Source organism: Urtica dioica, chromosome 8 (assembly GCF_054948205.1).
Source record: "Urtica dioica subsp. dioica isolate 48M chromosome 8, U.dioica_male_clone48M_v1_H2, whole genome shotgun sequence".
NCBI classification, from domain to species: domain Eukaryota; kingdom Viridiplantae; phylum Streptophyta; class Magnoliopsida; order Rosales; family Urticaceae; genus Urtica; species Urtica dioica.
Window position 1 is genome coordinate 11,265,774 of NC_142763.1, and position 27,973 is coordinate 11,293,746.

General features: G+C 40.0%; 1 protein-coding gene and 1 pseudogene across 3 annotated transcripts; both read right to left on the bottom strand.

The window, feature by feature from the left end:
• Nucleotides 1-162: 162 nt before the first annotated feature.
• Nucleotides 163-27,964, bottom strand: LOC149388080 (G-type lectin S-receptor-like serine/threonine-protein kinase CES101). 2 transcript variants are annotated; one of them, XM_089623736.1, is made up of 7 exons: nt 27,251-27,964; nt 11,952-12,047; nt 11,668-11,861; nt 1,642-1,852; nt 1,295-1,532; nt 1,047-1,197; nt 163-728 (listed from the first exon to the last, which is right to left on the bottom strand). In XM_089623736.1, exons 1-7 carry the CDS (start codon nt 27,954-27,956, stop codon nt 417-419), a joined length of 1,908 nt encoding a protein of 635 aa, XP_089479862.1. In that variant the 5' UTR covers nt 27,957-27,964; the 3' UTR covers nt 163-416. The 2 variants fall into 2 exon arrangements, with proteins under 2 accessions (XP_089479862.1, XP_089479863.1); XM_089623737.1 differs by lacking the exons at nt 163-728; nt 1,047-1,197; nt 1,295-1,532; nt 1,642-1,852 and adding exons at nt 9,212-10,299; nt 10,656-10,806; nt 10,899-11,136; nt 11,292-11,502.
• LOC149388081 (G-type lectin S-receptor-like serine/threonine-protein kinase At1g11330) lies at nt 6,959-9,238 on the bottom strand (annotated as a pseudogene). The gene is made up of 5 exons (XR_016301014.1): nt 9,026-9,238; nt 8,614-8,824; nt 8,243-8,481; nt 8,022-8,169; nt 6,959-7,406 (listed from the first exon to the last, which is right to left on the bottom strand). The product of XR_016301014.1 is annotated as a G-type lectin S-receptor-like serine/threonine-protein kinase At1g11330 (transcript).
• Nucleotides 27,965-27,973: the final 9 nt, after the last annotated feature.

Genomic DNA, 27,973 nt, shown 5'->3' on the forward strand with positions numbered 1-27,973 from the left:
GAAACTCGAAGGCTTCTATTACTCAGCAAAAATAACCAAAATTTTATTGCAGTACTACTATACTAAGTCATCTATTTTATTGATTACTGTCACTTGTGGCGGCGGAGAATTATGTGGATACAACTATATTAGAGAAACAATTAAAAAAAAATGCACATCTGGAATAAAAGCATAGAAGTTTCTTAAAATTAAAGTAAGGTTCATAGCGTAGAAGTTTCTTAATAGCATATGGTCTAGCGTAAACGAATTTTTAATAGCATATGGTATTTATAATTCAATCATTTTCTCAATCCAATGATTTACTCAGATATATTAATTTTTCTTCGATATAAACACTCACATTAGATGTCATATCGTCTACAAAATTCAAGGACAAACAGAATGAAACACTAGCCATTTAGTGTGCTCTTCATCTTTCACCGAGGTGCGAGCTCTGTAATGGATTGGTCAACTAATTGACTTTGTGAATTAATTTCTAAACACTGTTGCTTTTTTCTGTGACCAAATCCGGAAGGGGTTGACACATGTTTCGGTGCTGGAAGATCCATTGTATGATTGGCCAACATCGGAAGAACATCTGACATTGTTGGCCTATCCGCTGCGTTGTCTTCTACGCAGAGCATACCGACATGAACACATCTCAGAATCTGTGCTATATTAGACTCGTCACACCGAAGCAAAGGATCTATTAACTCTGTGATTGTGCCTTCCTTCCATAGCTCCCAAGCCTACCAATAAGTTACATTCATCATTATTCAAATGTTTATGAGGGCTAGAGTGCAGCTAGTTTTAATGAGCAAAATAGTGCTCCATTGATTTTAGTAAGATTTTGCATTAATTATATACAATTCGTTAAAAAAACTATAATAGTTTTTTAAGTTTGTAAATATGTTTAAAGTATTAGATCATTAAAAAAAATTAATACTTATATGAAATAATAGGACCATTTTCCTCCCAAATATAGTCATGGGCCAAAATGGAAATTAATATAATAGTTCAACGACCATTTATGAAAAAAAAATATGAAAAATTAGGGCATCACTTACATGTGCTACTAAGTTTAGGGGGTGTTCGGGACTATAATAGCCAGTGTTCCTCCGACCGGTGACGATCTCCAACAACAACACTCCAAAGCTATAGACGTCTGATTTCTCGGAGAAATTTCCTTCCATAGCATACTCGGGTGACATATACCCACTGAAAAAAAAATTGAATATAAAAATAGGAGACTTAACTTGGTGAAATGATACATAGGTCAATATATACATATATTAGTAAATAAAATATTTCTTACTAAGTTCCGACAACTCTGTTTGTATTAGCTTCTGCATCGTCTCGTCCGAATATTTTAGCCATGCCAAAGTCCGAAATCTTGGGGTTCATGAAATTATCGAGCAGGATGTTGCTTGCTTTCATATCTCTGTGGATGATTCTAACCCTTGAATATCTATGCAAGTATAAAAGCCCTTGTGCAGTTCCTTCAATGATGTTGTAACGTGTTTTCCAATCCAACCCTTCTCTTCTCTTCGGGTCTGCAAAATAGTTCCATGTTATCGAAAATAGGAACAGTTTGTTAAGGGTCCCAGATCAGAAAGTAAAATGGACAAAATAAAATTTATATGATCATGTGTTTCTTCTTACCAAAGAGAAAGAAGTCTAGGCTCTTGTTTGGCATGAATTCATAGATCAACATCTTCTCATCGCCTCTCACGCAACAACCTAAGAGCCTAACAAGATTCATGTGTTGGAGTTTCGCTATCAGTATCAACTCGTTCTTGAACTCCACTAGTCCTTGCCCCGAGCTCCTTGAAAGCCTTTTCACCGCGATTTCTTGACCCGAAGGCAATATCCCCTGAAACACGGTACACGATCAACTACTCTTTGTACAAATAAAAAACTGCATTTATTTTTCAGAACTTTGTAGACAATCCAAACATTTGTTTAGAGTTGTTAGTGACTAGTGGGAAGGCATTGAACTATGTAACTTGAACTATATATTGAAAGGCTTGTGCCTAATACAATTTTTTTATTTTATAGCCACACTTAAACCTCACCTTGAAAACAGGACCAAAACAACCTTGGCCATGTTTATTATCAGTAGAGAAGTTATCTGTGGCAGCGAGTACGGAAGCAAAAGAAAACAATTTCAGTTCTTGTCCGTTGTCGCCTTCTAAGCCAATGATTTCTTCTTTGTTATTAAATCCATCCGAGGTCGTGAGTTCTCTCAATATTGATTCTTCCTTCTCCTCTGTATCACAACAGAGAATATATTATAGTCACACACCGAAAGGCTAACAATGAATATGTCAAAAATGGAGGGCTTACTCTGCAACTTTTTCCGTATCAAATGGCACAAGTAACCCGAGAGAAGTAGAGTGACCAAAGCTGAGGCAGAAGCTATCAACCATATCCACCATTTCACTGATAACACAAACAAAACGAATTCGTTTTAAGAGGATGTTAGGGGTAGTTTGGTAGGAAAAATGGAAACATGGGTAGATGAAATTTAGTGGGATGGAATAGGAAGAAAAATAAAGTAGTGAATAAGTATTAAAAAAGTTGATTGGTATAAAAAGTGGAAAGATTAAAATATATTCATTTATTATTTGGTACAATTAGAAAAAAAATAAGAGGATGAATGATTTTTATTATATTAAATTACATAAATATCTTATTTATTATAATACCTTCACTTTGTTTCTAAGAGGATATTATTGTAATTTGATCAAAATTGCTTTGTTACTTTGCACAATCCATCCAAATGTAGAAGGATTATTTTTTGGTAGGCCCCACTAACATGAATCAATCTCTCGTTCTATATTTTTTCCTTCCTTATTTTTTTTACCAAACAATAAGTTCTATATTTTTTTCTTCCTTATTTTTTTACCAAACAATAAAAACAATAAATCCATCTCCTACAATCCTTCAAATAGTTTCTATCCTTCTTATATTTCATCTTACCAAACACAGCCTTAAAGACAAAAGAGAAAGTTTGTCGTATAATAGAGAGACGGTTCGACTAAATTTGGGGTTTGGGTGAGAGCGAAAAAAAAGGCATCTTTTATAATTATATTAAAATTTGTTAAAGAAATGAGAATTACATATAAAAAAATTTAAAACGAAATTAAAAAAAATGAACTTACAATACAATTAAATTTAGGGCTATTTTGTTAACTAGCCTAATCAAACTACTAATATTAAAAGAATAGTTAAAGTTTCATTTAATTAAGGGAATAACCCATATTTTGTGCACTACCTAAATTACCCTTGAAATCCTACTCAACCAACCCAGCTTCACTCTCTCTCTCTCTCTCTCTCTCTCTCTCTCTCTCTCTCACTCACGATGTCGTCTACTTCTCCGACTATCTCTCCGCCGGCGAACGACACATCTCCGCAGCCTCCGGAGGCTGCGCCAGAGGCGCCGACCACGTCGAACGCGACTCAGAAGATTCCGTCACCTCCGCCGCCGCAAACGACGGTGACGGTCAACTCGCCACCTCCACCGACTCAAACAGCGATGCCGGTAGATTTTCCGCCTCCACCTCCCCGCGTTTCACGCAGCGATCGAGCCTCCGACAGAGTGTCCGGTGATGATTAGAGGTTTTCAAGGGTTTTCTGTTTTAAATTGTGGCTCGGGTTCGCTGGTGGTGGAGAAGAAGAAGATGATTCGTCGATTTTTTTGATTCACTGTAAATTCGCGAATCAGTTAATTTAATTATTAACTGACTGTTGTGTTAGGTTAATTAATTAACTTATTGGTTGAATATTAGCTTAGGTTCTAATTTTTTGTGACAAAAGTTAATTTACTAAATGATTGAATCAGAAATTAGGTTAATTAATAGAATGCTTTGAATATCAATTGACTTAAGTTCTTATTTTTGTAAATTTTTTGTGAATTTCAAATCCTTCACGAATCAGTTAATTAATTAACCTAACTCACTACAGTAAGTTATTAATTAACTGATTCGGGAAGGAAGCGAGGGCATTATGGTCTGAGCAAAAAATATGAGCTATTTGCTTAATAAAATGAGGCTATTCTCTAAGAATAACAAACTTGACTAGTTACAACAAATTTCACTTAAATTTAATAACTCCTTTTGTTATTATATTACAAAAAAGTATAAAAAAAATTACACAAAATCTACTTTACATAGTTATTTTTGACATATGCAAATTCAAAAACAAACAATTTATATTTTCGTTCGACTGTTTGATTATTTTTTTCTTGACATTATAATTGCATAAAGCAAAAATATTTCAAGTATTCTATTTTGGGATTTAACAAAACTTTTTAAGTTATTTATTTTTGTTTTTTTTTTTTTTTGTATTTCCAAGAATATTTCCGAGTTGATATATTTAATATTTTCTTATGTTGACAAAAAAAGATGATAAACACAAAATTATATAATAAAATTAATAAAACAAATAGAAAGAAAAAATATAGAGCATAATAGATAAAAACCTATAAATAGTGTACTTAATATATGTATAATTAAAAAAAAAATCTATTTTTTATTTCTCTTGATAATATTTTTCCACTTGACCTCTTCTTTGAATATATGGTAAAATAATTTGAAAATGTATAAATACAAGAAAAACTGTAAAATAAGGTATTTTTAGAATAGATTGAGATATTACAAAAATAAAAATGAAGTTGTAGGTGTTAGCCGAAAATGTATTTGTAATGAGGTACCCTGGGTAATATTCACAAAAAAAAAATAATAATAATAAATAAATAAATAAAAAACACTGAGAATGAGACCTTTATTTCGAGGGGGCCTTAGGCCGTTGTCCCTCTCGCTCCATCTTTTGGGCCGGGCCTGCATGTAATCTCTATAATTTTGGATTTATTATTGTTATTAAAATCACTCAACGTAAGATATCGTTTGATTTAAATATGGGTATGTCTTAGTTTTTTTATTTCCGTCAATTATTTGTTTGTACTTTGTAGCTACATAGACTATATATTATAGCATCATAAAACTAGGGTTTGCTTTGGAATTTGAGGGTTTTGTGTTTGGTTTCTTGTCCAAATCAAGTGTTCTATAAACTGATATTGAAAAGTGATGTAGGCGAAAGCTATGCCGTGAGTAACGACTTCAACCGTTGATTCGACGCACGAATACCCGGTTAAAATCCTTCCAAAACCTCTGGATTCAAGACAAAGAATACCAGTTTTTGGGCATCAAATTTGATTCCACTGTTGAAAACGAAGTTGGAATTTAGAGAGTGGATTTCTTTTCATTCATCAACTGATCACCAAGGTCTGAAAATGGTGATTAAATACAAGCCACGGAAATCCCAAAGGACAAGCAAACCAACAGACAAAACAAACTCAAAAGATAGGAAAAAAACCAAAGGACAAACAAACCCAAAAGACACACAATTAAAGCTACAAAATTAATTTCGGAATAAGTGCAAAAAAGAGCGTTTTGTCGCTGCCGAACAGACTCGAAAACATCTAGTGTAGCTATCGTCCGCAGCTTCGAAACGAATGGCGCCAATAGCGAAACGAACGCTCAAGTCAACCGGTGCGCCTCCTCAAAGTCACACATGCTTGGATTGTTCCTCAAATCGTTCCAGAAACGTCAAAGCGTGTTTGATGTGGGGCTCGTCTGCATCAAAAAGTTTTATAACTCGAATTACTTCGGGTTGTGAAATAAATATTTTAGCTCACCTCGCCAACATGGGTATCGGGAACGGTTTAGACATTGCCATTAAACTTTTGACAATGTGGGACGTGACGAAGAATTATAAGGATTGGAAAGGGTTTTTAATACATTAGTTCTTAGTATCGATGATAAGGTGTTGCGGGAGGCTATACGGTGTACATCGGCGGCTGACATATGGTTGAAGCTAGTCACTTTACATATACCAAAGACTTTATCAGGCCGGTTGTTTCTCAGTGCACAACATTTCACATTCAAGACGACCAAAGCAAAGGATTTGATGGAGCGTATCTCCACAAGTTGAACGTTAATTTGAGAAATATTCATGAGAAGTATGACGAAAAAATCAAATCCTAGTTTTGCTTTATTCTTTGTCGATGTCGTACGAACACATTGGTTACATTATCCTTTGACATAGTCGAGAGAAGACTACTCTCAACAAGGTTGTTGTATCATACAAACAATAGACATAATTGGAAGTTACTAGAGGAGATGGCTTTTGTATGGCTGAAAGTAGATCCGACAAGAAACACCTAAGGAAAGGAAAAGTCATAGATGAAGTCTCAAAATTTGAAGTAGATATCATCATCAAGGAAGGACAAGCAAGGACAGAGAGCCAATAAAAAAGAGATTTTTAATGGCAGTTCCAAAAAAAAAAAAAAAAAACAGACTTCGATCGCCATAGTGGGGGGTAGCAAATGTTCCCTTGAAGTTTTGAAAAATGCGATTGTACCCTAAATTTTTTTTTTATATATTTAGCCTTAATTTATATGATTTTTTTTTAATTTTGTCCCCTTGAAAATTTGTTTTCAAATAGCCCCTATTGTAATTCTTAGCTCCGCTTCATTTATAGAACAAGTAGTGAATAAATGTTTGAATCGATTAGGCACAACGATTGAGAGAGAAAACGGAGAGGCAGTGGTCAGTTATCATATATTTTCTCTTGTATTAGATTTGTCTCTCTTTAGAGACTATTCTGCCTTATATCCCGAGATAATCGTTGACACCCTTTCGTGCTTGGTACCGTTTGTTATATCACGAGATAATCTTCGTAACAATTTTGTTTTTCCAACAACGTGGTAATGACAAAATTAATCACCAATGCCACATAAGATTCGTTTGAGATGCGCTACTGTTGAAAAGTGCACAACTTGAATCAAAGTATACTGACCAAATAAATGTATCATGTGAAAATTTCTTGAAAATCAAGTATTATTTTTTTGTGTCGTTTCACAATCATACGGAGTTTTTAAAAACCATCTGGTATTTATACTTCATTCATTTTCTCAATCCAATGATTCACTAATGTACATTAACTTTGGTTATATATATATACAATCACATAAAATGTCATATCGTCTACAAAATTCAAGGACACATTATTTAGAATAAAACAATAGCTATTCATTATGCTATTATGATTCATCGCGCCGTGAGTTCTGTAATTGATGCGTCGGCTACAGAACTTTGCGAATTTATTTCCGAAGAATAATGTTGCGTTTTTTTAGGACCATGTCTGGAAGGGTTTGAGACATATTTTGGAGACGGAAGATCCATAGTAAGATTGGCCAACATGGGAAGAACATCTGACATTGTTGGCCTATCCGCTGCATTGTCTTCTACGCAGAGCATGCCAACATGAAAACATCTCACAATCTGTGCTCTATTAGACTCGTCGCACCGAAGCAAAGGATCTATTAACTCTATGATTGTGCCTTCCTTCCATGGCTCCCAAGCCTGCAAAAAAAGTTACATTGATCATTAATAAAATATTTTAGAAAAGAATTAAGAGGGCTAGACTGCAAAAATTTATAATTAAGGCGTTCAGGGCAACTATAGTCCTTGAACTATTATCTATGCCGCAGTTTTGTCCATAAACTAGTGTTAATGAGCAAAATAGTACTCAAGCGATTTTGTAACATATTACGTTTTTATCAAAAGCTAAAACCTAACAAATTTTTTAACATCTTTTGCAATCTATATAACCTGTTAATTAAAACAATAATATATCATTTAACTCTAAAAGCACTAATACAGTAATGATTTCATGTATAAACAAAAGTAAATAATAATTGGTTACTAAGATTTTACTTTATACATCATCCCTTAAAATAATAAAAACAGTAATTTAAGTTTGCAAATATATATGTTTAAAGCTGTTTAGCTATTAGATCATTCAACGATTTAATACTTTAATTATGAAAATAAATGATAAAAAAAATGCTATGAAATCATTACTTTCACGACTACTTTGCTCACAAATTTAGTTATGTACCAAAATGTCACTTACATAATAGTTCAAGGATTATTTATGTTTAAAAGAAACCTTATCAAAATGTAGGGTTCACTTACATGTGCTACTAAGTTAACGGGTTGTTCGGGACTTAAATAGGCATTGTTCCTTCGACCGGTGACAATCTCCAACAACACTCCAAAGCTGTACACGTCTGATTTTTCGGAGAAATTTCCCTCCATAGCATACTCGGGCGACATGTACCCACTTGTAAAAGATGAACATAAAATAAGAGACTTTGGCTTGGTAAAATGATATAGATCAATTTGTATTAGCTTACTAAGTTCCAACAACTCTATTTGTATTAGCTTCCGCATCGTCTCGCCCAAATATTCTAGCCATGCCAAAGTCAGAAATCTTGGGACTCATGAAGTTATCAAGCAGGATGTTGCTTGCCTTCATATCTCTGTGGATGATTCTAACCCTTGAATATCTATGCAAAGTATAAAAGCCCTTGTGCTATTCCTTCAATGATGTTGTAACGTGTTTTCCAATCCAACACTTCTCTTGTCTTCGGGTCTGCAAAATAGTTCCATGTTAAACAGTTGCGGATGGCTCGTGAATGTGAATAAGTTTGTTAAGGGGTCACACATCAGAAAGTAAAATGGACAAGATAAAATTAAATTTATATGATCATGCGTTTCTTCTTACCAAAGAGAAAGAAGTCTAGGCTCTTGTTTGGCATGTATTCGTAGATCAACATCTTCTCATCGCCTCTCACGCAACAACCTAAGAGTCTAACAAGGTTCATGTGTTGGAGTTTCGCTATCAGTATCAACTCGTTCTTGAACTCCACTAGTCTTTGCCCTGAGCTCCTTGAAAGCCTTTTCACCGCGATTTCTTGACCCGAAGGCAATATTCCCTGAATCACGGTATACGATCAACTACTATTTGTACAAATAGGAAACTGCATTTATTTTTCAGAATTTTGTAGACAATCCAAACATTTGTTTAGAGTTGTTAGTGACTAGTGGGATGGCACTGAACTATGCAACTTAAACTATATATTGAAAGGCTTGTGCCTAATACAATTTTTTATTTTATACCCACACTTAAATCTCACCTTGAAAACAGGACCAAAACCACCTTGGCCAAGTTTATTATCAATAGAGAAGTTATCTGTGGCAGCCAGTACGGAAGCAAAAGAAAACAATTTCAGTTCTTGTCCGTTGTCACCATCTGAGCCAATGATTTTTTCTTTGTTATTAAATCCACCGGAGCTCGTGAGTTCTCTCAATATTGATTCTTTCTTCTCCTCTGTTTCACAACAGAGAATATATTATAGTCACACGCCGAAAGGCTAACAATGATATGTCAAAAATTGAGGGCTTACTAATGATCGAAGAGGTTTAACAATGAATATGTCAAACATTGGATGATCGAAGAGGTTTATCGATGAGCTTGACATAGAGATCGCACATAATGAGATGAAGTTATTGTTTTGTGACAGCCAAAGAGAAATGCACACACTTAACCACTGACAGAGCTAGAAATGCTTATTAGGGGAGACTAACTGAAAGAAAAATCTCAGGGGGGCTAAAATGTAAAATTACATGTAAAAAAAATTGTAAAAAAAAACATTTTTGAGAGGGACATAACTAGTTCTACATTGCCTATGTCCCTGCACTTGACCAATATAAAAGGGGAAATTGTTTTTTTACAACAGTAGGGGAAAATTAAACCGCCAAAATTTCGATCGGATTTTTTATTAATAAAAATAGATTTAGTGGCGGCTATCAAAATGATTTAGTAAGTGGGAAATTAATTAAAAATTAATAACCGAAAAATGATATTTTCATGGGATCCCTATTTTCATTGCTCGGTAAACTACTTTAGCAGCAACTTAACTGCCGCTAAGCATCTAAAACAACCTTCATTTATTTTTTTCACAATCCAATGATTAACTAATAGACATTAAGTAACATTGGCGAGATGTATACATTAACATAAAATCTCACATAATCTTAAAAATAAAGAAAAAACATAATGAAACGCTTGCCATTTTAACTTTATGCTCTTTATCTTTCACCGAGGTGTGAGTTCTGTAATGGATTGGTCAACTAAATGACTTTGCAAATGAACTTCTAAACACTGTTGCTTTTTTCTATGACCAAATCCGCAAGGGGTTGACACATTTTTCGGTGCTGGAAGATCCATAGCTTGATTGGCCAACATCGAAAGAACATCCGACATTGTTGGCCTATCCGCTGCGTTGTCTTCCACGCAGAGCATGCCAACATGAACACATCTCAGTATCTGTGCTCTATTAGACTGACCCCAATGAAGCAAAGGATCTATTAGCTCTGCGATTGTACCTTCCTTCCATAGCTCCCAAGCCTGACAAAAAGTTAAATTCATCATACACAGACAAAACTAGGAATTCGTTATTCAAATGTTTAAAACATAAGTGAGAGGGTGAAACTGCAAACATTTATGGATGGAAAAAGCATTTCCGTGCAAATACAGTTCCTGAACTGATACTTGTGAATATATTTTCCATTGCTAATTTTATGAACAAAATAGTCCTTAAACATGAGTTTTTTTTCATTGAATCTATCGCCTTCGAAATTTAGGAGATATTTTCGAATGAAATAAGCTATCAATTTTTATAAAAATAATTAAATTATAATATGATATAGTTCAGGGCTTTTCAAGCTAAAGAAAAGCCCGTCTAAAATTTAAAGCTCACTTACATGTGCTACTAAGTTTAGGGGGTGTTCAGGACTATAATAGCCAGTGTTCCTCCGACCGGTGACAATCTCCAACAACAACACTCCAAAGCTGTAGACGTCTGATTTCTCGGAGAAATTTCCCTCCATAGCATACTCGGGTGACATATACCCACTTAAAAAGATGAATATAAAAGAGGAGACTTAGCTTAGTAAAACAATATATAGATCAATATACATTAATTAATAGATATAAATATTTCTTACTAAGTTCCAACAACTCTGTTTGTATTAGCTTCAGCATCGTCTCGACCGAATATTCTAGCCATACCAAAGTCTGAAATCTTGGGATTCATGAGGTTATCAAGCAAGATGTTGCTTGCCTTCATATCTCTATGGATGATTCTAACCCTCGAGTATCTATGCAAGTATAAAAGCCCTTGTACAGTTCCTTCAATGATGTTGTAACGTATTTTCCAATCCAATGCTTCTCTTCTTCTTGGATCTGTAAAATGGTTCCATATCATTACAAATAGGAACAATTGTTGATCACTTGTGACTGTGCATGTGCTCACTTAACGTGTTAGGTCAGAAAGTAAAATGGAGATGATAAAGTTTATACGATCACGAGTTACTCCTCTCTTTCTAGTTAGTTCTTACGAAAGAGAAAAAAGTCTAGGCTCTTGTTTGGCATGTATTCGTAGATCAACATCTTCTCATCGCCTCTCACGCAACAACCTAAGAGCCTAACAAGATTCATGTGTTGGAGTTTCGCTATCAGTATCAACTCGTTCTTGAACTCCACTAGTCCTTGCCCTGAGCTCCTTGAAAGCCTTTTCACCGCTATTTCCTGACCCGAAGGCAATATTCCCTGAATCATACTACAAGATCAACTACTTTTATAAACGATTCTTAATGTCGTGCTTATGATGTAATGCATCAACTAATTATACACTAACAAGGCAATTAGAGCGCTTTTATCTTGAGCAAGTGTTAAAATATATCCGCACTTAAATTCACAATGGCTAAATCTCACCTTGAAAACAGGACCAAAACCACCTTGGCCAAGTTTATTATCAGTAGAGAAGTTATTTGTGGCAGCGAGTACGGAAGCAAAAGAAAATAATTTCAATTCTTGACCGTTGTCACCGTCGAAGCCAATGATTTCTTCTTTGTTATTAAATCCATCTGAAGTCGTCAATTCTCTTAATATTGATTCTTCCTTCTCCTCTGTTTCACAACAGAGTATAGATTATAGTCACACACAAAAAGGGTAACAAATTCACAATCCCATGAATGTGTCAAAAACGAAACGCATACTTTGCAACTTTTTCCGTATTAGATGCCACAAGTAGCCCGAGAGAAGTAGAATGACCAAAGCTGAGGCAGAAGCTATCAACCATATCCACCATTTCTCTGATAACACAAACAAAACGAATTCGTTATAGTCTAATGTAAATATGGCTTATTAGTCTAATAAATTCTTTTTCATTCTTTAAACGGTATTAAATTAAAAAGTAGTGGATATTGCTTGGCCATTGCATTTTTCATTCAACAGTAATAAATTAAAAAGTAGCGGATATTGCTTACTGTTAGAGTAACTTAGGTGTATGACTAGTCGTTTTCTCATTTCCCTTATCTTGTGTCGTTTACCATTCTAGCTAGTAGTATAAATACTCTGTATCATTTAAACCTTAGCGGTAATGTGAATGAGATCTTCTTCTTCTATTCTCTATCCAAACACTCTCTAAATCCTAACATGGTATCAAAGCAGCAGTCTTCATGATCCAGTGATCTTCACTCTCTCAGATCGGCGAGCTTCTTCTTCTCCAATCTCTCGGTTTATCTTCATCGGCGATCTTCTTCTTCTCCGATCTCTATATCTCAATATTTTTTTTTCTCTCTTCAGAAACAATGGAAACTGGCAACGCTATGCAATTTATCACCTTCTCTCATCCGATTGCTTACAAACTCGATGGAAACAACTTCATCGTGTGGCGTAAATAAGTTCTAGCTCATCTCTGTGGTCACAATCTTCAGCGATTTCTTTCTACTGAAGTCATTCCTCCACCTGAATTCACAACCGAGAGCAATCGCGAGAATTGAGTGGTCAATCCTGCCTTCATCGCCTGAGACCGGCAAGACCAACTCATCTTCTCCTGGCTCATGGCCTCCATGAACGACAGTCTTCTCTCGCGAATGGTCTCGTGTGAAACATCTGTTCAAATCTGGAGTACTTTGAAGATCTATTTTGCATCTCAGATCCGAGCGAAAGTGTCTCAGTTCAAGACGCAACTGAACAACACGAAGAAAGATGCATCGTCAATTGATGAATATCTCCTCAAAATTCGCAACTCGTGGATCTTCTGGCAATGGTTGGTGAAAAAACTAAGCCTAAAGATCACATTGAGTTCATTTATCGCGGATTACCTAAGGAATATGAGAATTTCATTATGAATATGGTTACTCGTGCTGAATCTCTCACTGTGGTGGAAATTGAATCTCTACTTCTCACTCAAGAACTCAAGAGAGTAGAATCGAGAGAAAATTCTGTGCACTTAATCCACAAGACACTCCAGTGGCGAATCTAGCCAACTACAATCCTCACTCAAGCTGGAATTGAGGTTGTGGATCTACTCCAAACCAAGGCTCTTACTCCGGTGGTACCTCGATGACTAGAGGAAGCTCATTCTCATATCGTCGTGGTCAGAACTTCAATCGTGGATCGCTCAACAACAATGGCAACTACACCACTAGTCGTGGCTTCAACAAGACTCCAGTTCCACAAGGCCGTGCTGCGTATGGTCGTGGCCGTGTTTAGTGCCAACTCTGTGGTAAAACATGTCATTTGGTCACTCAGTGCTTCTACAGATTTGATCAATCCTTCTCCGGACCTGCTCAACTACAAGATGGCCATGATGCTCAAGGTCACTTCGCTAAGCTTGGCGAATAGGAACTCTCTGAAGAACAGTACAACATGGCCTCAGACATGTACTACGACTCATACCAGCCTGATTTCTCGCCATCAGCAATGATCACCACTCCCTCAACTGTCAATGATGTTAACTGGTATCCAGATTCAGGAGCAACAAATCACGTCACCTCCAACGAAGAAAATCTGATGCAGAAGCAAGAATTCACTGGCAATGAGAGAGTTCTCAACGGAAATGGTATGGCCCTCAAAATCTCACACATGGGAACTTCTTCCTTTTCCTCACCTAATAACCACAAAACACTAGTCCTAGATAAACTCTTACATGTGCCTAACATCACCAAAACCTATTGAGTGTGTCTAAGTTTGCCACTGATAATCGAGTATTTTTTGAATTCCATCCTACCTTGTGTCTTGTGAAGGATCAGGTCTCTAAGCAAATTCTACTCCAAGGACATCTCCTTAATGGCCTCTATGTGCTTGATAAAAGTCAGCTACCTCTCCGGGCGTGTCCTCAAACCTCATTAGCTGCCCAATCCTATGTTCCCGGGTCTACCTTTTCAGCTCATATCTCTAGTGTAAAACCAAATAGTAACAATATCTTTGAACTGTGGCATAATCGCTTAGCCCATCCTTCTGAGAAAGTTGTGAAAACAGTCTTACAACATTGTAATGTTTCGAATATCAATAAAAAACTCATTTTCAGTGTGCAAGTCTTGTTGTTTAGGAAAAATTCATAAGAATCATTTTCCATCCTCCACAACAACATACACTAAACCTCTCAAACTAGTACATACAGATTTGTGGGGCCCATCACCACATCCATCAGCCACTGTCTATCGGTACTATATTCATTTCGTTGATGCATTCTCACGATTTACATGGATCTACCTTTTAAGACAAAAATCTAAGGCACTTACCACCTTCAAACTCTTTCAAAAACATGTTGAGCTGCAACATGGCCATAATATTTTGACAGTACAATCTGATTGGGGATGAGAGCATAGGTCACTCTCAGTATTCCTTACTTCTCAAGGCATCGTTCACAAGCTCTCTTGTCCTCATAGCCATCAGCAGAATGGGCTAGCTGAGAGGAAACATCAACACATAGTAGAGTCTGGTCTCACTCTACTAGCTTAATTAGGCCTTAATGCCATTAAAACTCTGGGATGAAGCTTTCAGGAGAGCTGTGTTCATTATAAACCGTCTACTCTCATTTACACTCTCAATCTCCAATCCACTTGAAATCCTTTACCAGGTCAAGCATACATACTCTCAGCTCAAGGTATTTGGCTATGAGTGTTTTCCCAATACCAGGACATTCAACTCTCATAAACTTGACTTCAGATCTCAGCCTTGTGTCTTCTTGGGATATAACATTAACCATAAAGGCTACAAATGTCTAGCCAAATCAGGGAGAATCTTCATTTCCCGGGATGTTGTCTTTAATGAGGGTGTTTTTCCCTACCCAGCCCTATTCCCCACTGATATTCCTATTGTCTCCCATATACCTCAGCCTCTACCATCACCAATATTCAGTGATCCTACTGTCCCAGCCAATGTTCATGCTCGTCGAGCTCTCATATCTGCCCCAGCTGACCCTGCACCTCATATACCTGCCCCAGCTGAACCTGCCCCTATTCTTGACCCTAACCCAATTCCTAATGATCAGACACACCACAAGCTGACCCTGCACCTCCTATACCTGCCCCAGTTGAACCTGCCCCTATTCTTGACCCTGACCCAATTCCTAATGATCAGGCACACCACCCTATGCATAATCCCATTCCAATCCCAGAACCCAACACCACATCTGAGCCTGCCTTCACGTCCAATCATCTCATGGTTACTCGCAGCAAAAATGGTATTTTTAAACCCAAAGCCTTCCTAGCTAATAAAGAACCTGATTCAGTGACTGAAGCTCTGTCATCTGAAGCTTGGAAACAAGCTATGACTGATGAGTTCCTCGCTCTACTATGGAACAAGACATGGAGCTTAGTCCCTCTCCCATCAAACCGCCATGGGTTTTTAAACTCAAACAAAACTCTGACGGGAATCTCAACAAGCACAAAGCAAGGTTTGTGGCTAAAGGTTTTAAGCAAGTGGCTGGCATTGATTACCATGAAACATTAAGTCCAGTGGTGAAACAAACCACAATTCATGTTGTGCTCACTCTTGCACTGGCTCATGGGTGGTCAATCCGTCAGCTCGACGTCAATAACACTTTCCTCAATGGGGACTTGAAAGAAAAAGTGTATCTTCAACAACCTGAGGGATTCACTGACACCTCTTCCCCAAATCTGGTTTGCAAGCTCCACTAGTCACTGTATGGACTCAAACAAGCGCCCCGGGCCTGGTTTGACAAACTACATCACGTACTCCTGGCTGTTGGTTTTCAGTCTGCCAAGTCTAATCATTCTCTCTTCACAAAGGTTACTGCTTCTCTCACTCAGTTCGTCTTGGTGTATATAGATGATATTCTGGTTATTAGTAGCTGCCCTGTATCGCTGAAAGTTCTAGTTCGTCACTTGGACACTCAGTTCAAACTGAGGATCTTGGTTGTCTAGAATATTTTCTGGGAATTCAAGTTCATCACGTTGAGACTGGCTTTTTGCTCTCCCAGAAGAAATATGCAGCTGACCTATTGACTCGAGTAAATATGCACACTGCTAAGAGCATTGCTTCTCCTATGGCTTCTGCAGCTCAGCTATCTACTTATGGCAGCTCTGAAGTTGAAAGTCCCCAGTTGTAGCGCAGTGTGGTTGGCGCGTTGCAGTACCTGACTATTACTCGCCCTGAACTAAGCTTTGCTGTCAACAAGGTCTATCAGTTCATGCAGAGACCTCTCACTGAACACTGGGAAGCAATGAAACGAACTATGCACTACGTTGTTGGCACTCTGGATTTTGGATTTCATATCATCCGTCAACCTGTTGCTGATCTGTCCCTAGTTGGCTTCAGTGATGCTGATTGGGCCTCCGACGGGGATGATCAAAAGTCCACGTCAGGTGTGTGTGTCTTTTTAGGCGCGAATTTGATTGCGTGGTCCTCACGCAAACAACACACCGTCTCTCGCTCCTCAGCTGAGGCCGAGTTTCGAAGCATATGGCCAGTCTTGTCTCTGAAGTCACGTGGATCGGGTCTCTTCTTCATGAACTCAATCATGTTCCTCCAAGTCGCCCCGTCCTATGGTGTGACAATCTCAGCGCCGTCCTTCTCGCTGCTAATCCGATGCTTTATGCCAGGACCAAGCACATTGAAATCGACTTGTATTTCTTGCGTGAGAAAGTGCTGCATCGTATTGTGGATGTTCGTCATGTTCCAGCGATTGATCAGATCGCAAATGTGCTCACCAAACCCATCTCTAGTCATTTGTTCCCTACCTTACGTTCCAAGCTTCGTGTTGAATCTCTTTCAACCCTTAGCTTGAGGGGGGCTATTAGAGTACCTTAGGTATACGACTAGTCGTTTTCTCATTTCCCTTTTCTTGTGTCGTTTACCATTCTAGCTAGTAGTATAAATACTCTGTATCATTTGAACCTTAGCGGTAATGTGAATGAGATCTTCTTCTTCTCTTCTCTATCCAAACACTCTCTAAATCCTAATACTTACTAGCCGTTGAATTTTCTTTCAACAGTAATTCTTTTGTTGGTAACAAATTCTATACCTATAAATAAAGCTTCATTCACTATTTCTGTCCGCCCTCATAATTTCTTATTTTCTCTCCTTCATCTAATTAATTATACATAGTATCAAATTAGTTTTATTATAATACTTTAAAAATATCGAACTCCAAGATTTTGAATAATTTATTATCAATATTTTGACTCTAACATTCGTAGAATGTGATTTATTAAAAAGTATGTTTAGTATAAATAAAGAAATACCCATCTATTATTATTCAATTAATAATTAAGAAAATCAGTAAATGCTTTCTCTAGACAATGCCTTGGCTTTTTTTTTTTTTTTTAATAAATGAATCGGTACTAGGCATAAACAAAAAATTAGATTTAAGAACTACGACCAGAACAACTTGAATAATTTATTATCAAGATTTTGACTCTAACGTTCGTAGAATGTGATTTATTAAAAGTATGTTTCGTATAAATAAAGAAATACCCATCTATAAGTATTAGTTTTATTATAATACTTTAAAAATATCGAAGTCCAATATTTAACAACTACGAACGGAACAACTTGAATAATATATTATCAAGATTTTGACTCTAACGTTCGTAGAATGTGATTATTTAAAAGTATGTTTAGTATAAATAAAGTGTTGGAACATTTATTGGCGAATTAATGTTGGCAAAATAATATAGAATCGTGGAATATATTATCGGATAGCGTTGGGCCTTGTTACAATGTTTGGTCACAAGTGTCGCAGTTTGTGTTGTAACAGTCCCGTGTAACAGTTTCGGCCCATTGACTTTTGGGCTTTGCTACTCCGACTTGAAGAAGGATTCCAGCGTGGCTTAATGAGATAATGGGCTGGGACTCTCAATCCGACTTCAAGATTTATGTTGACCTAGTTTTCTCATATAAATAGGTCATCGCCTCACCTTCCACACTCACGCCTTTTGAGAGAATTATTTGAGTGTCTAGCTGAGCTTAGAACGGCCTGTGTTCAAGCTCTTAAGGTGTTTTGTTACCTCTGCTTGGCTGCCTATATACGGGTGGTTGTATTAGGAGCAAGAGGTTAGGTTTTCCGTTTGTTCTTTGTTGGGAAACACTTTAGGAAGTCTCGGGAGAGATTTTCAGTGGGAATCGAGGGGATCTCGTACTTAGGGGGAGCCTAAGTTGCCGTTGAAGAGGATAGACGTAGGTTGGGTAGCTAGCGAGGGAGTCGTGAAGTGTAAATCCTTATTGTACCACGTCATCATAGTAAACTGCTTTCCACCGGGCCAAGGCCCCCCAGACGTAGGCACGACTTGCCGAACTGGGTTACCAACTCTGGTGTCTCTTTATTATTCCGCACTCATATCATTTATCTCGTGTGTCTCTAAATTTCAGTAACTGTTGCATTATCTGTTACAACCCTTTTTGCAACAGTTGCGCAGGTTCAGTAATTTCAATTGGTATCAGAGCGGGTCACTCAGTCCTGTTGAGTGTGATCCGTAGTGTTACTGACCTGTTTATTTAGAGATGGATTTCATGAGAGAAGGTGCATCTGTTGGGCGTCCGCCTCTCCTCGACGGTGGAAACTATTCGTATTGGAAAGCTCGGATGAAAGCTTTCTTGAAGGCACTTGACGAAAAGGCTTGGAGAGCCGTCCTCACAGGATGGAATCACCCCACCACCACCGATGAAGCTGGAAAAACTCTGTTGAAACCTGAAGTTGATTGGTCTGTGGAAGAAGACAGACTTGCTAATGGGAACTCTAAAGCTCTCAATGCCATCATGGCTGCCGTCGACCCCAATACGTTCAAGCTTATTTCTACCTGTGAAGTGGCAAAAGACGCCTGGAATATCCTTCAAGTCACTTATGAAGGAACTAACACGGTACGAATGTCTCGTCTTCAGCTTTTGACCACTAAATTCGAAAACTTGAGAATGATGGAAGATGAAACAATTACTGAATTTAATTCTAGAATTTGTGACATATCTAATGAATTCTTTGCCCTTGGTGAAAAAATTTCCGAGGAAAAACTGGTCAGGAAAGTTCTTAGATCTCTTCCGAAGCGATTCATCTACAAAGTCACTGCCATCGAAGAGGCTAAAGATATCTCCACAATGAAACTCGAAGAATTGATGGGTTCTCTCAGAACTTTTGAGATGAATTTTGAGATGAATGATGAACACCAGAATACTGAGCCAAAGACTAAGGGAATCGCCCTTAAAGCAGACCTTCCAAATGAGAACGGTGGTTCTGAAGAAGAAGATTTGGCTAGAACTATCTCCCTTCTAGCAAAAAACTTTTCTAAATACATGAAAAGGACAAACAACAACACTCGCGGAGGTGGTTCAGACTCTGTTTCAGACACTCTTCGTAACAGTCGAGGATTCAATCCACAGAAGAAAGTTAGAGCTGGTGAAGGAACCTCAGAGCAGAAGAACAAGGGAATTCAGTGCCGAGAGTGTCAGGGTTTCGGTCACATTCAAGCCGAATGCGCAAATACTCTTAAAAAGAATAACAAAACATACAACACCCGCACCTGGAGTGATGATGACACTGAAGAAGAAGAAGACAACAAAAGCAATTTTCTTGCCTTCATCGCCCCTGAAGTCTCCAGGTCCTGCAAGACTGTCCCAGTAACTGTCAGAAACACTGTCTCCAACAGTGACTCCGATGATGACACATACGAAGAAAATGAAGATGAATTAACCCTGGAATCTGTAACTAAGGCCTATGGAGTCCTCTACTGCAAATGGAATGAGGTTGATGATCTGAATCAAAAGCTATATGAAAAGATAGCCATTGTTACAAAAGAGAAGGATGAACTCCTCGCCTCCAATGCATCTTTGACTGAAGAGCTGAAGTCCCAGAAAATTCAACAAGATAAGTTTCAAACTGAGATAACCATGTTGAAAAAGAATATTCGAATGTTAAACTCAGGAACGTCTAAACTTGATGAAATCTTGTGTGTAGGTAAATCCAGTGGAGATCACCATGGCTTAGGCTATCAGAGAGGAGGAGCATCTAGTTCTGAGACTGTTTTTGTCAAGAGCACAAATCTCCCGAATCAGGCATCAGTCTCACGAAATGTTACAACAGCTTCTGCAACACCTTCCAGAACTGGCCGGAAAGTCTGGATATGTAACTACTGTGGGAAGAAGGGTCATATTAAACCCTGGTGTTACAAGCTCCTCAAAGATCTGAAGAAGGGTAGGCGTTCAAAGTCAAAGCCTCGAGCCATGGCCAAACAAGTTTGGAGAGTAAAAGAATCTATTCGATGCCAAGTTGCCTATACCTCATTGAACGCTATGACAAAGGAAGACTGGTATTTCGATAGCGGATGCTCTCGACACATGACTGGCCAAAGAGATTACTTAAAGAACATCGAGACATGCACCAGCCGATATGTTACTTTTGGCGACGGCGTAAAAGGAAAAATTATTGGAATGGGATTACTTGATGTTCCAGGACTGCCTCTTACTCACAAAGTCCTCCTCGTTGATAATCTCAAAGCCAACCTCATCAGCATAAGCCAACTATGCGATGATGATCTCCTTGTGCAATTTACTAAAGATCAATGCCGTGTTCTTGATAGTTTTAATAAGTGTGTCATGGAAGGTAGTCGTTCTTCTGACAATTGTTATTTGTTTCGCTCTGGTATATCCTCAGGAACTTGCCTAATTACCAGAGAAGAAGAAAGCTATCTGTGGCATAAACGACTCGGACACATTAACTTCCGGAGTTTGCATGAAGTTGTCTCAACTGGAGCTGTTCGTGGTCTCCCACCTATCAGATATGACTCAGGAAGAATCTGCGGAGAATGCCAAATTGGGAAGCAAACTAAATCGTCACACAAAGTGTTGCAACAGCTGTCTACAACACATGTTCTGGAGCTCCTTCATATGGATCTAATGGGTCCGATGCAAGTGGAAAGCTTTGGAGGTAAAAAATATGTGTATGTGTGTGTTGATGATTTCTCACGATTTTGTTGGGTTGAGTTTTTGCGAGACAAATCAGAGACTTTTCGAGTGTTCAAGGCCTTGTGCCACCGTCTTCAAAAGGAAAAAGAGGTTGAAATTCGGAAAATCAGAAGTGATCATGGGCGGGAGTTTGAAAACTCTGCTTTCTCAGACTTTTGTGAAGAAAATGGAATATCACACGAGTTCTCGGCTCCTATCACTCCTCAACAAAATGGTGTTGTGGAACGGAAAAATCGCTCCCTTCAAGAGATGGCTCGGGTAATGATCCATTCCAAAGGATTACCTCATAAGTTCTGGGCAGAAGCAATCAACACAGCTTGTTACATCTTGAATCGCGTCTCATTCAGGACAGGTACCTCTACTACTTGTTATGAAATCTGGAAGGGTAAGAAACCAAATGTCAAATACTTCCGTATATTTGGAAGTCCTTGCTATGTTCTTAACGACAGGGAACAGAGAAGCAAGTTTGACGCCAAAAGTGATGAAGGCATCTTTCTCGGCTACTCCACAACCAGCAGGGCTTTTCGAGTTTACAACAATCGAACACGATCAATCATGGAGTCAATCAACGTGGTAGTGAATGACAATGACAGCCAAAGGCTGCAAGAAGGAATTGTGTCTCCAGAAAGTACAGAGTCTTCAGAAAAATCTCCAGAACAGCAGACTGTGTCAGCAGATGGTTCTAACGGTGACTGTAACACTAGTGAGAATGATTCCGGAGACCATGTCGACTCTGTGCAACCTGCCTCTAGAATCCAGAAGAATCACCCAGTTACTGAGATCATCGGAAATATTGAACAAGGAATTCAGACACGAGGCGTTCCCAGAAAGGACTACAGAGAAATAGCAGGCTATGTTTGCTTCACCTCGCATATCGAGCCCAAGAACTACAAGGAGGCTCTGAAAGATGATTTCTGGGTTGCAGCCATGCAAGATGAACTTGAGCAATTTGAACGAAGCAAGGTTTGGGATCTTGTTCCACGGCCTACTGGTGCTCATGTTACAGGCACAAAATGGATCTTCAAAAACAAGACCGACGAAGACGGAAACATCATCAGGAACAAGGCCAGGCTTGTTGCCCAGGGATATACTCAAATTGAAGGTGTCGACTTTGATGAGACCTTTGCTCCGGTTGCTCGTCTCGAGGCCATTCGTCTTCTCCTTGCTATCTCATGCATCTGTAAGTTCAAATTGCACCAGATGGATGTCAAGAGCGCCTTCCTAAATGGGATCTTAAATGAAGAAGTCTACGTTGAACAACCTGGTGGTTTTGAAGACCCACATCATCCCGAGTATGTGTACAAACTCAAAAAGGCTCTTTATGGACTGAAACAGGCTCCTAGAGCATGGTATGACAGACTCACTGAGTTTTTGACAACCAATGGGTATACTCGTGGTGGAGTTGATAAAACTCTATTCATGAAAAGGGAAGGTTCTGACTTTATTGTCGCTCAAATTTATGTTGATGACATCATTTTTGGCTCTGTGTCCCAGAAACTGTTACAACAGTTTATACAGCAGATGCAAACAGAATTCGAAATGAGTATGGTGGGCGAATTGCACTGCTTCTTGGGCCTTCAAGTGAAACAATTGCCTGACGGACTGTTCATCACTCAGAGCAAGTATGCGAAAAACCTTGTAAAAAGGTTCGGGCTAGAGAATGCTAGCCACAAAAGAACACCCGCTGCAACCCATGTGAAAACTACCAGAGATGACGCTGGCAAGCCTGTGGATCAGACCCTATACAGAAGCATGATCGGGAGTCTTCTCTATCTCACGGCTAGCCGACCTGATTTATCATTCTCAGTGGGAGTCTGCGCACGCTATCAAGCATCACCCAAAGAGAGCCACCTTCTCAGCGTGAAACGAATAATTAGGTACGTTGCTGGAACCATTAACTATGGTCTGTGGTATTCCTTTGATTCTAATGCTACATTGGCTGGTTTTTGTGATGCTGATTGGGCCGGGAGCACCGAGGATCGGAAAAGCACTTCCGGAGGCTGCTTCTTCTTAGGAAACAATCTTGTTTCCTGGTTCAGTAAGAAGCAGAATTGCATCTCATTATCTACCGCAGAAGCCGAATATATCGCGGCCGGTAGCAGTTGCACTCAACTGCTCTGGATGAAGCAAATGCTTGATGAATATGGTGTTTCCCAAGACACCATTACTCTCTACTGCGACAACCTGAGCGCGATAAACATCTCTAAGAATCCTATCCAGTTCTCTCGCACCAAGCACATCGACATCAGACACCATTTTATAAGAGAACTCGTCGAGAAGAAGACTATTGCCCTTGAACACGTGGACACAGAACGACAACTTGCTGATATCTTCACTAAAGCCTTAGACGCATCCCGGTTCGAGAATCTTAGATCCGCCTTGGGTCTTTGTGTTATCGATTAAAGGGTTTCTTTGGCTACGTACTCGCTGTAGTTGTCTTGCGAGTCCACCTTTGACGGGGTGTGTGTTTTGTTTTTCCTGTTTTTAGGTTCGTTTTTTTTTTACTTGTAATTTTTGTTGAGGTGTGTCTGTGATTCCTTTCTTCAGCGAAAAAAAAAAAAAAAAAAAAAAAAAAGACTTAAAAAAAAAAAAAAAAAGACTTAAAAAAAAAAAAAAAAAAAAAAAAAAAATCGCAATCAAGAAAGGAAGTTACCTCTTTCTTTTTCCCCCACGTTTTCGTTCGGTCCTTAGTTTTTTTTTTCTTTTTCTTCTCCTGGTTTCTTCTTCTCCGGGTTGGTTGGATTTTCTTGTAGCTATGGGTCCTCGTCGGTCCTCACGCCTCGCTGCCTTTTCTTCTGAGCCAGCGCCGTCATCTCCGGCTCCCAGCGCTGAGGTTTTTGGGTCGCTCGCGATGGTGGTCTTCTCGGGCTCGCCGCCATTGGAGCCGCCATTGGAAGCTCCTGTCGCGCCTCCTTCTTCTCGGCGAAGGTCCGCCAGGCTCCAGTCGGCGGTCCCGGCTGGTCAAGCTCCGCCGATGTCTCCTCTCAAGAACCCAGCACCTCCATCGCGTCGGCACCTACATGGGTCGTCGTCCCCGGGGCCCAAGCCGACCCAACCACGCCAGACCCGCCTCGCCCGAGCCAACGCCCCCTCTTCTTCCCCGACCCCTTCATCGGCCGCCTCCGCTCGTTCTCCTCGTCGTCCTCGACACTCAGGCGCGCTGTCTCATGGCGTGGCCTCGACTCGGTCGTCGGCTCGGCTCAATCCCCCTGCTGAGCCTCCACTCTCTGCGTCTTCTCCAGCTGTGGCCACGGGCTCTCCGGTCACTCTCAACTCTTCACCGATCGGTACGTCTCCTACGCCATCTGTTGTACCCGAATTGAATACTGAAGATGTTGGGCTGGATTTGGATTTGGGTCTGGGCTCGTTAAATGGGTTATTGGTGCCACCCAAGCCCCCTTCGTCACGGGTCAAAAAATCGCGGTCCGGGCCGACAAAACCTCAACCACATGTGCCCTCTTCAGGACAGGCTTCGAGTGATCCCCGCGCCCCCTCGGCATCTCTCAATGAGACTCGGGTCTCTCCGGACCCTCCTCGGGTTTCTCCGGATCCTCCTCGGGCTGCGCCCTCGCCTCATCAGGCTCCGAGACGCTCTCGCCGTCGCAGTCGAGTACCTCCTGAGCCGGCCTCTCCACCATCTCCTCGCCAAGCCCGTCCATCTCGCAGAACTCGGTCTTCTCGTCCAATGGCTCGTTCGGTATCTCCTTCGTCGGATCACTCAGACCTACCCCCTTCTACCAGGTTTGACAAGGCCCGAGTTGTTTTCGCCAGTCCTAGTGCGAGTGAACGATGGGATGTTGTTGTTCGGCGTAAATTTCTGCCCGAAGTTTGGGTTGATTTGGAGTCACTTGGCAACCCGGAAGTTGTGAACATTCTCCGTCAGCGACAGCTTCTTGGGTCAGTTCAGTTCCGGGGTCCGTATGTTCCTCGTCTCGTCTACGAATTTCTGGCTCATCTCACTCCTGATATTGATGATGCTCTGAGCCCAAATCATCATATCGTTCAGGTGCGTGGACAGATGTTTACCTTTTCCCCGGAGGCTATAAATGCTTTTCTTGGATGCTCCTTGACGGGTCAGCCAAACTCTCTGCCATCTCTTGATGTGGTTGCTGCTGAACTTACTGGCGCGTATCTTCGTGCTTGGCCTGAATCTGATGGCGCTATCCGAGCGTCTATGTTAACTACGAAGTATGCCATTCTGTATCGGATCTCTATTCGAAACTGGTTTCCGACCTTTCACAGCACTTCTGTGGGGAAACAGGTGTCTCTTTTTCTCTACTCTATGTGTCATGATCTTCAGATTGATTGGGGCTACATACTTTACAAGGCGATCATTCGGCACGGCATGGTCTCATCTGCGCATATTGTGATTGGCTTCCCGTTCTTCATTCATGCCTTCTTGCTACAGCAGGGCCCTCTGCTCACTCCGGACGATGTGTTCACTTCAGATCCACAGAAGTGTTTTCGCATCGATCGTCGCCTTTTGACCGGTCTTCATTCTCATCAACAGCCCGAGCCTGCGCCTGCTTCTGGTCCGATTCACACAGCCATTGAGGAGCTTGTGTCGGTACGCTCTCTTCTTGTGCGTGCTTTATCTTCGGTTGATTCTGCTCTTACTCTCTGTCGCACCTCTACTGCTTCGCCACTGGCATCGGAGGAGGACGCCTTCGACACACCAGCCGCATCATCTGCAGGGGGAGCTGACTAATGTACTTCTTGGCTTATTTCTTTTTGGATGCATTATGTCTGGTCCTCCTCCAGACTTGTGATGTAAGTTTCCTTTTGGCTGTTGATGCTCACTTTGCGTTCTGGCAAAAAGGGGGAGGATATGTGGTTTTGTGACTCATTAGTGACTTGATTACTATTTTGGAGATGTAGTAATTGTTGTCTGCATTAGTTTTTCGTGTGGGTCAGATCTTTGTCAACTAATCTGCAGCGTTTGCCTTTCGTCACTAATACCACCACCACGATTCGGTTTTGCCATTAAACGCCAAAGGGGGAGATTGTTGGAACATTTATTGGCGAATTAATGTTGGCAAAATAATATAGAATCGTGGAATATATTATCGGATAGCGTTGGGCCTTGTTACAATGTTTGGTCACAAGTGTCGCAGTTTGTGTTGTAACAGTCCCGTGTAACAGTTTCGGCCCATTGACTTTTGGGCTTTGCTACTCCGACTTGAAGAAGGATTCCAGCGTGGCTTAATGAGATAATGGGCTGGGACTCTCAATCCGACTTCAAGATTTATGTTGACCTAGTTTTCTCATATAAATAGGTCATCGCCTCACCTTCCACACTCACGCCTTTTGAGAGAATTATTTGAGTGTCTAGCTGAGCTTAGAACGGCCTGTGTTCAAGCTCTTAAGGTGTTTTGTTACCTCTGCTTGGCTGCCTATATACGGGTGGTTGTATTAGGAGCAAGAGGTTAGGTTTTCCGTTTGTTCTTTGTTGGGAAACACTTTAGGAAGTCTCGGGAGAGATTTTCAGTGGGAATCGAGGGGATCTCGTACTTAGGGGGAGCCTAAGTTGCCGTTGAAGAGGATAGACGTAGGTTGGGTAGCTAGCGAGGGAGTCGTGAAGTGTAAATCCTTATTGTACCACGTCATCATAGTAAACTGCTTTCCACCGGGCCAAGGCCCCCCAGACGTAGGCACGACTTGCCGAACTGGGTTACCAACTCTGGTGTCTCTTTATTATTCCGCACTCATATCATTTATCTCGTGTGTCTCTAAATTTCAGTAACTGTTGCATTATCTGTTACAACCCTTTTTGCAACAGTTGCGCAGGTTCAGTAATTTCATAAAGAAATACCCATCTATAATTATTCAATTAATAATTAAGAAAATCAGTAAATGCTTTCTCTAGACAATGCCTTGGCTTATTTTTTTTAATAAAGGAATCGGTACTAATCACAAACAAAAAATTAGATTATTACAATTTGAAATAACATTATTATAAAATATCCATATTTCAAAACTTTGACGAATTCATTTTGGCACAGCCTAATTATGATCATTTATCATTTTCTTATTTCATAATATATATACATATAAAAAATAAAAATAAATATATTTTCCATGAGAAATGTACCTTTATGAGGTGGGTTGGTAGGAAATCTCAACCTGGAGACGTAAAGATCCATTCCGGTTCCTGTCCCGTCATAGGTCTGGTCGAACACAGCTCCCTCACTCCAGAATCTGCACGTCGTCCCGTTGAATAGCGGAGATACGAAACCAACGCAGCGACAGTCCTTCCAACACCGATCCCAACAATCACTGAGGCTGAGGCTTGTGTTGTCGTCGTAACTCGTATGATCCACGGATCCGGAACCTATATTGAAATACCCTGACCTCTTCTCGAACGTGTCTCTCCGGCTCCTGCAACGTGGAGACTCCTGATCCACGCACCCCCCCGAGCCACCCGAAAGGCCTTGGCACTCGTTCGAGGAAACCAACAAGTCGCTGAGCGTTCCGTCCGGTTGCAAATTCCACCTTGATTGATGGCTAGTCATCCTAGTAATCGAGGTTATCGAGTAGCAGAAATAGCTCTCGTTCACGTTGGACACGTAGTCGTAGTTGTAACGGTTCACTCCGATGCTCGACTTCGCCTCCATGTACTTTGCCACGTCATCGCCGTCCCCGCTCGTCCAGTACAAATTTCCCCGGTGCCTCATGACTAGGATTCTTTCGCGGTGGTCGTACTCGAGAGTAAACCCTCCAACGGCCGGGACTTGCTTGCTGGTCCAAGAGCTTAGAACCCATCTTTTCCCGGTCTTGAAGTTGATTCCCAGCTTCATGTCCGGCAAGAGAGCTT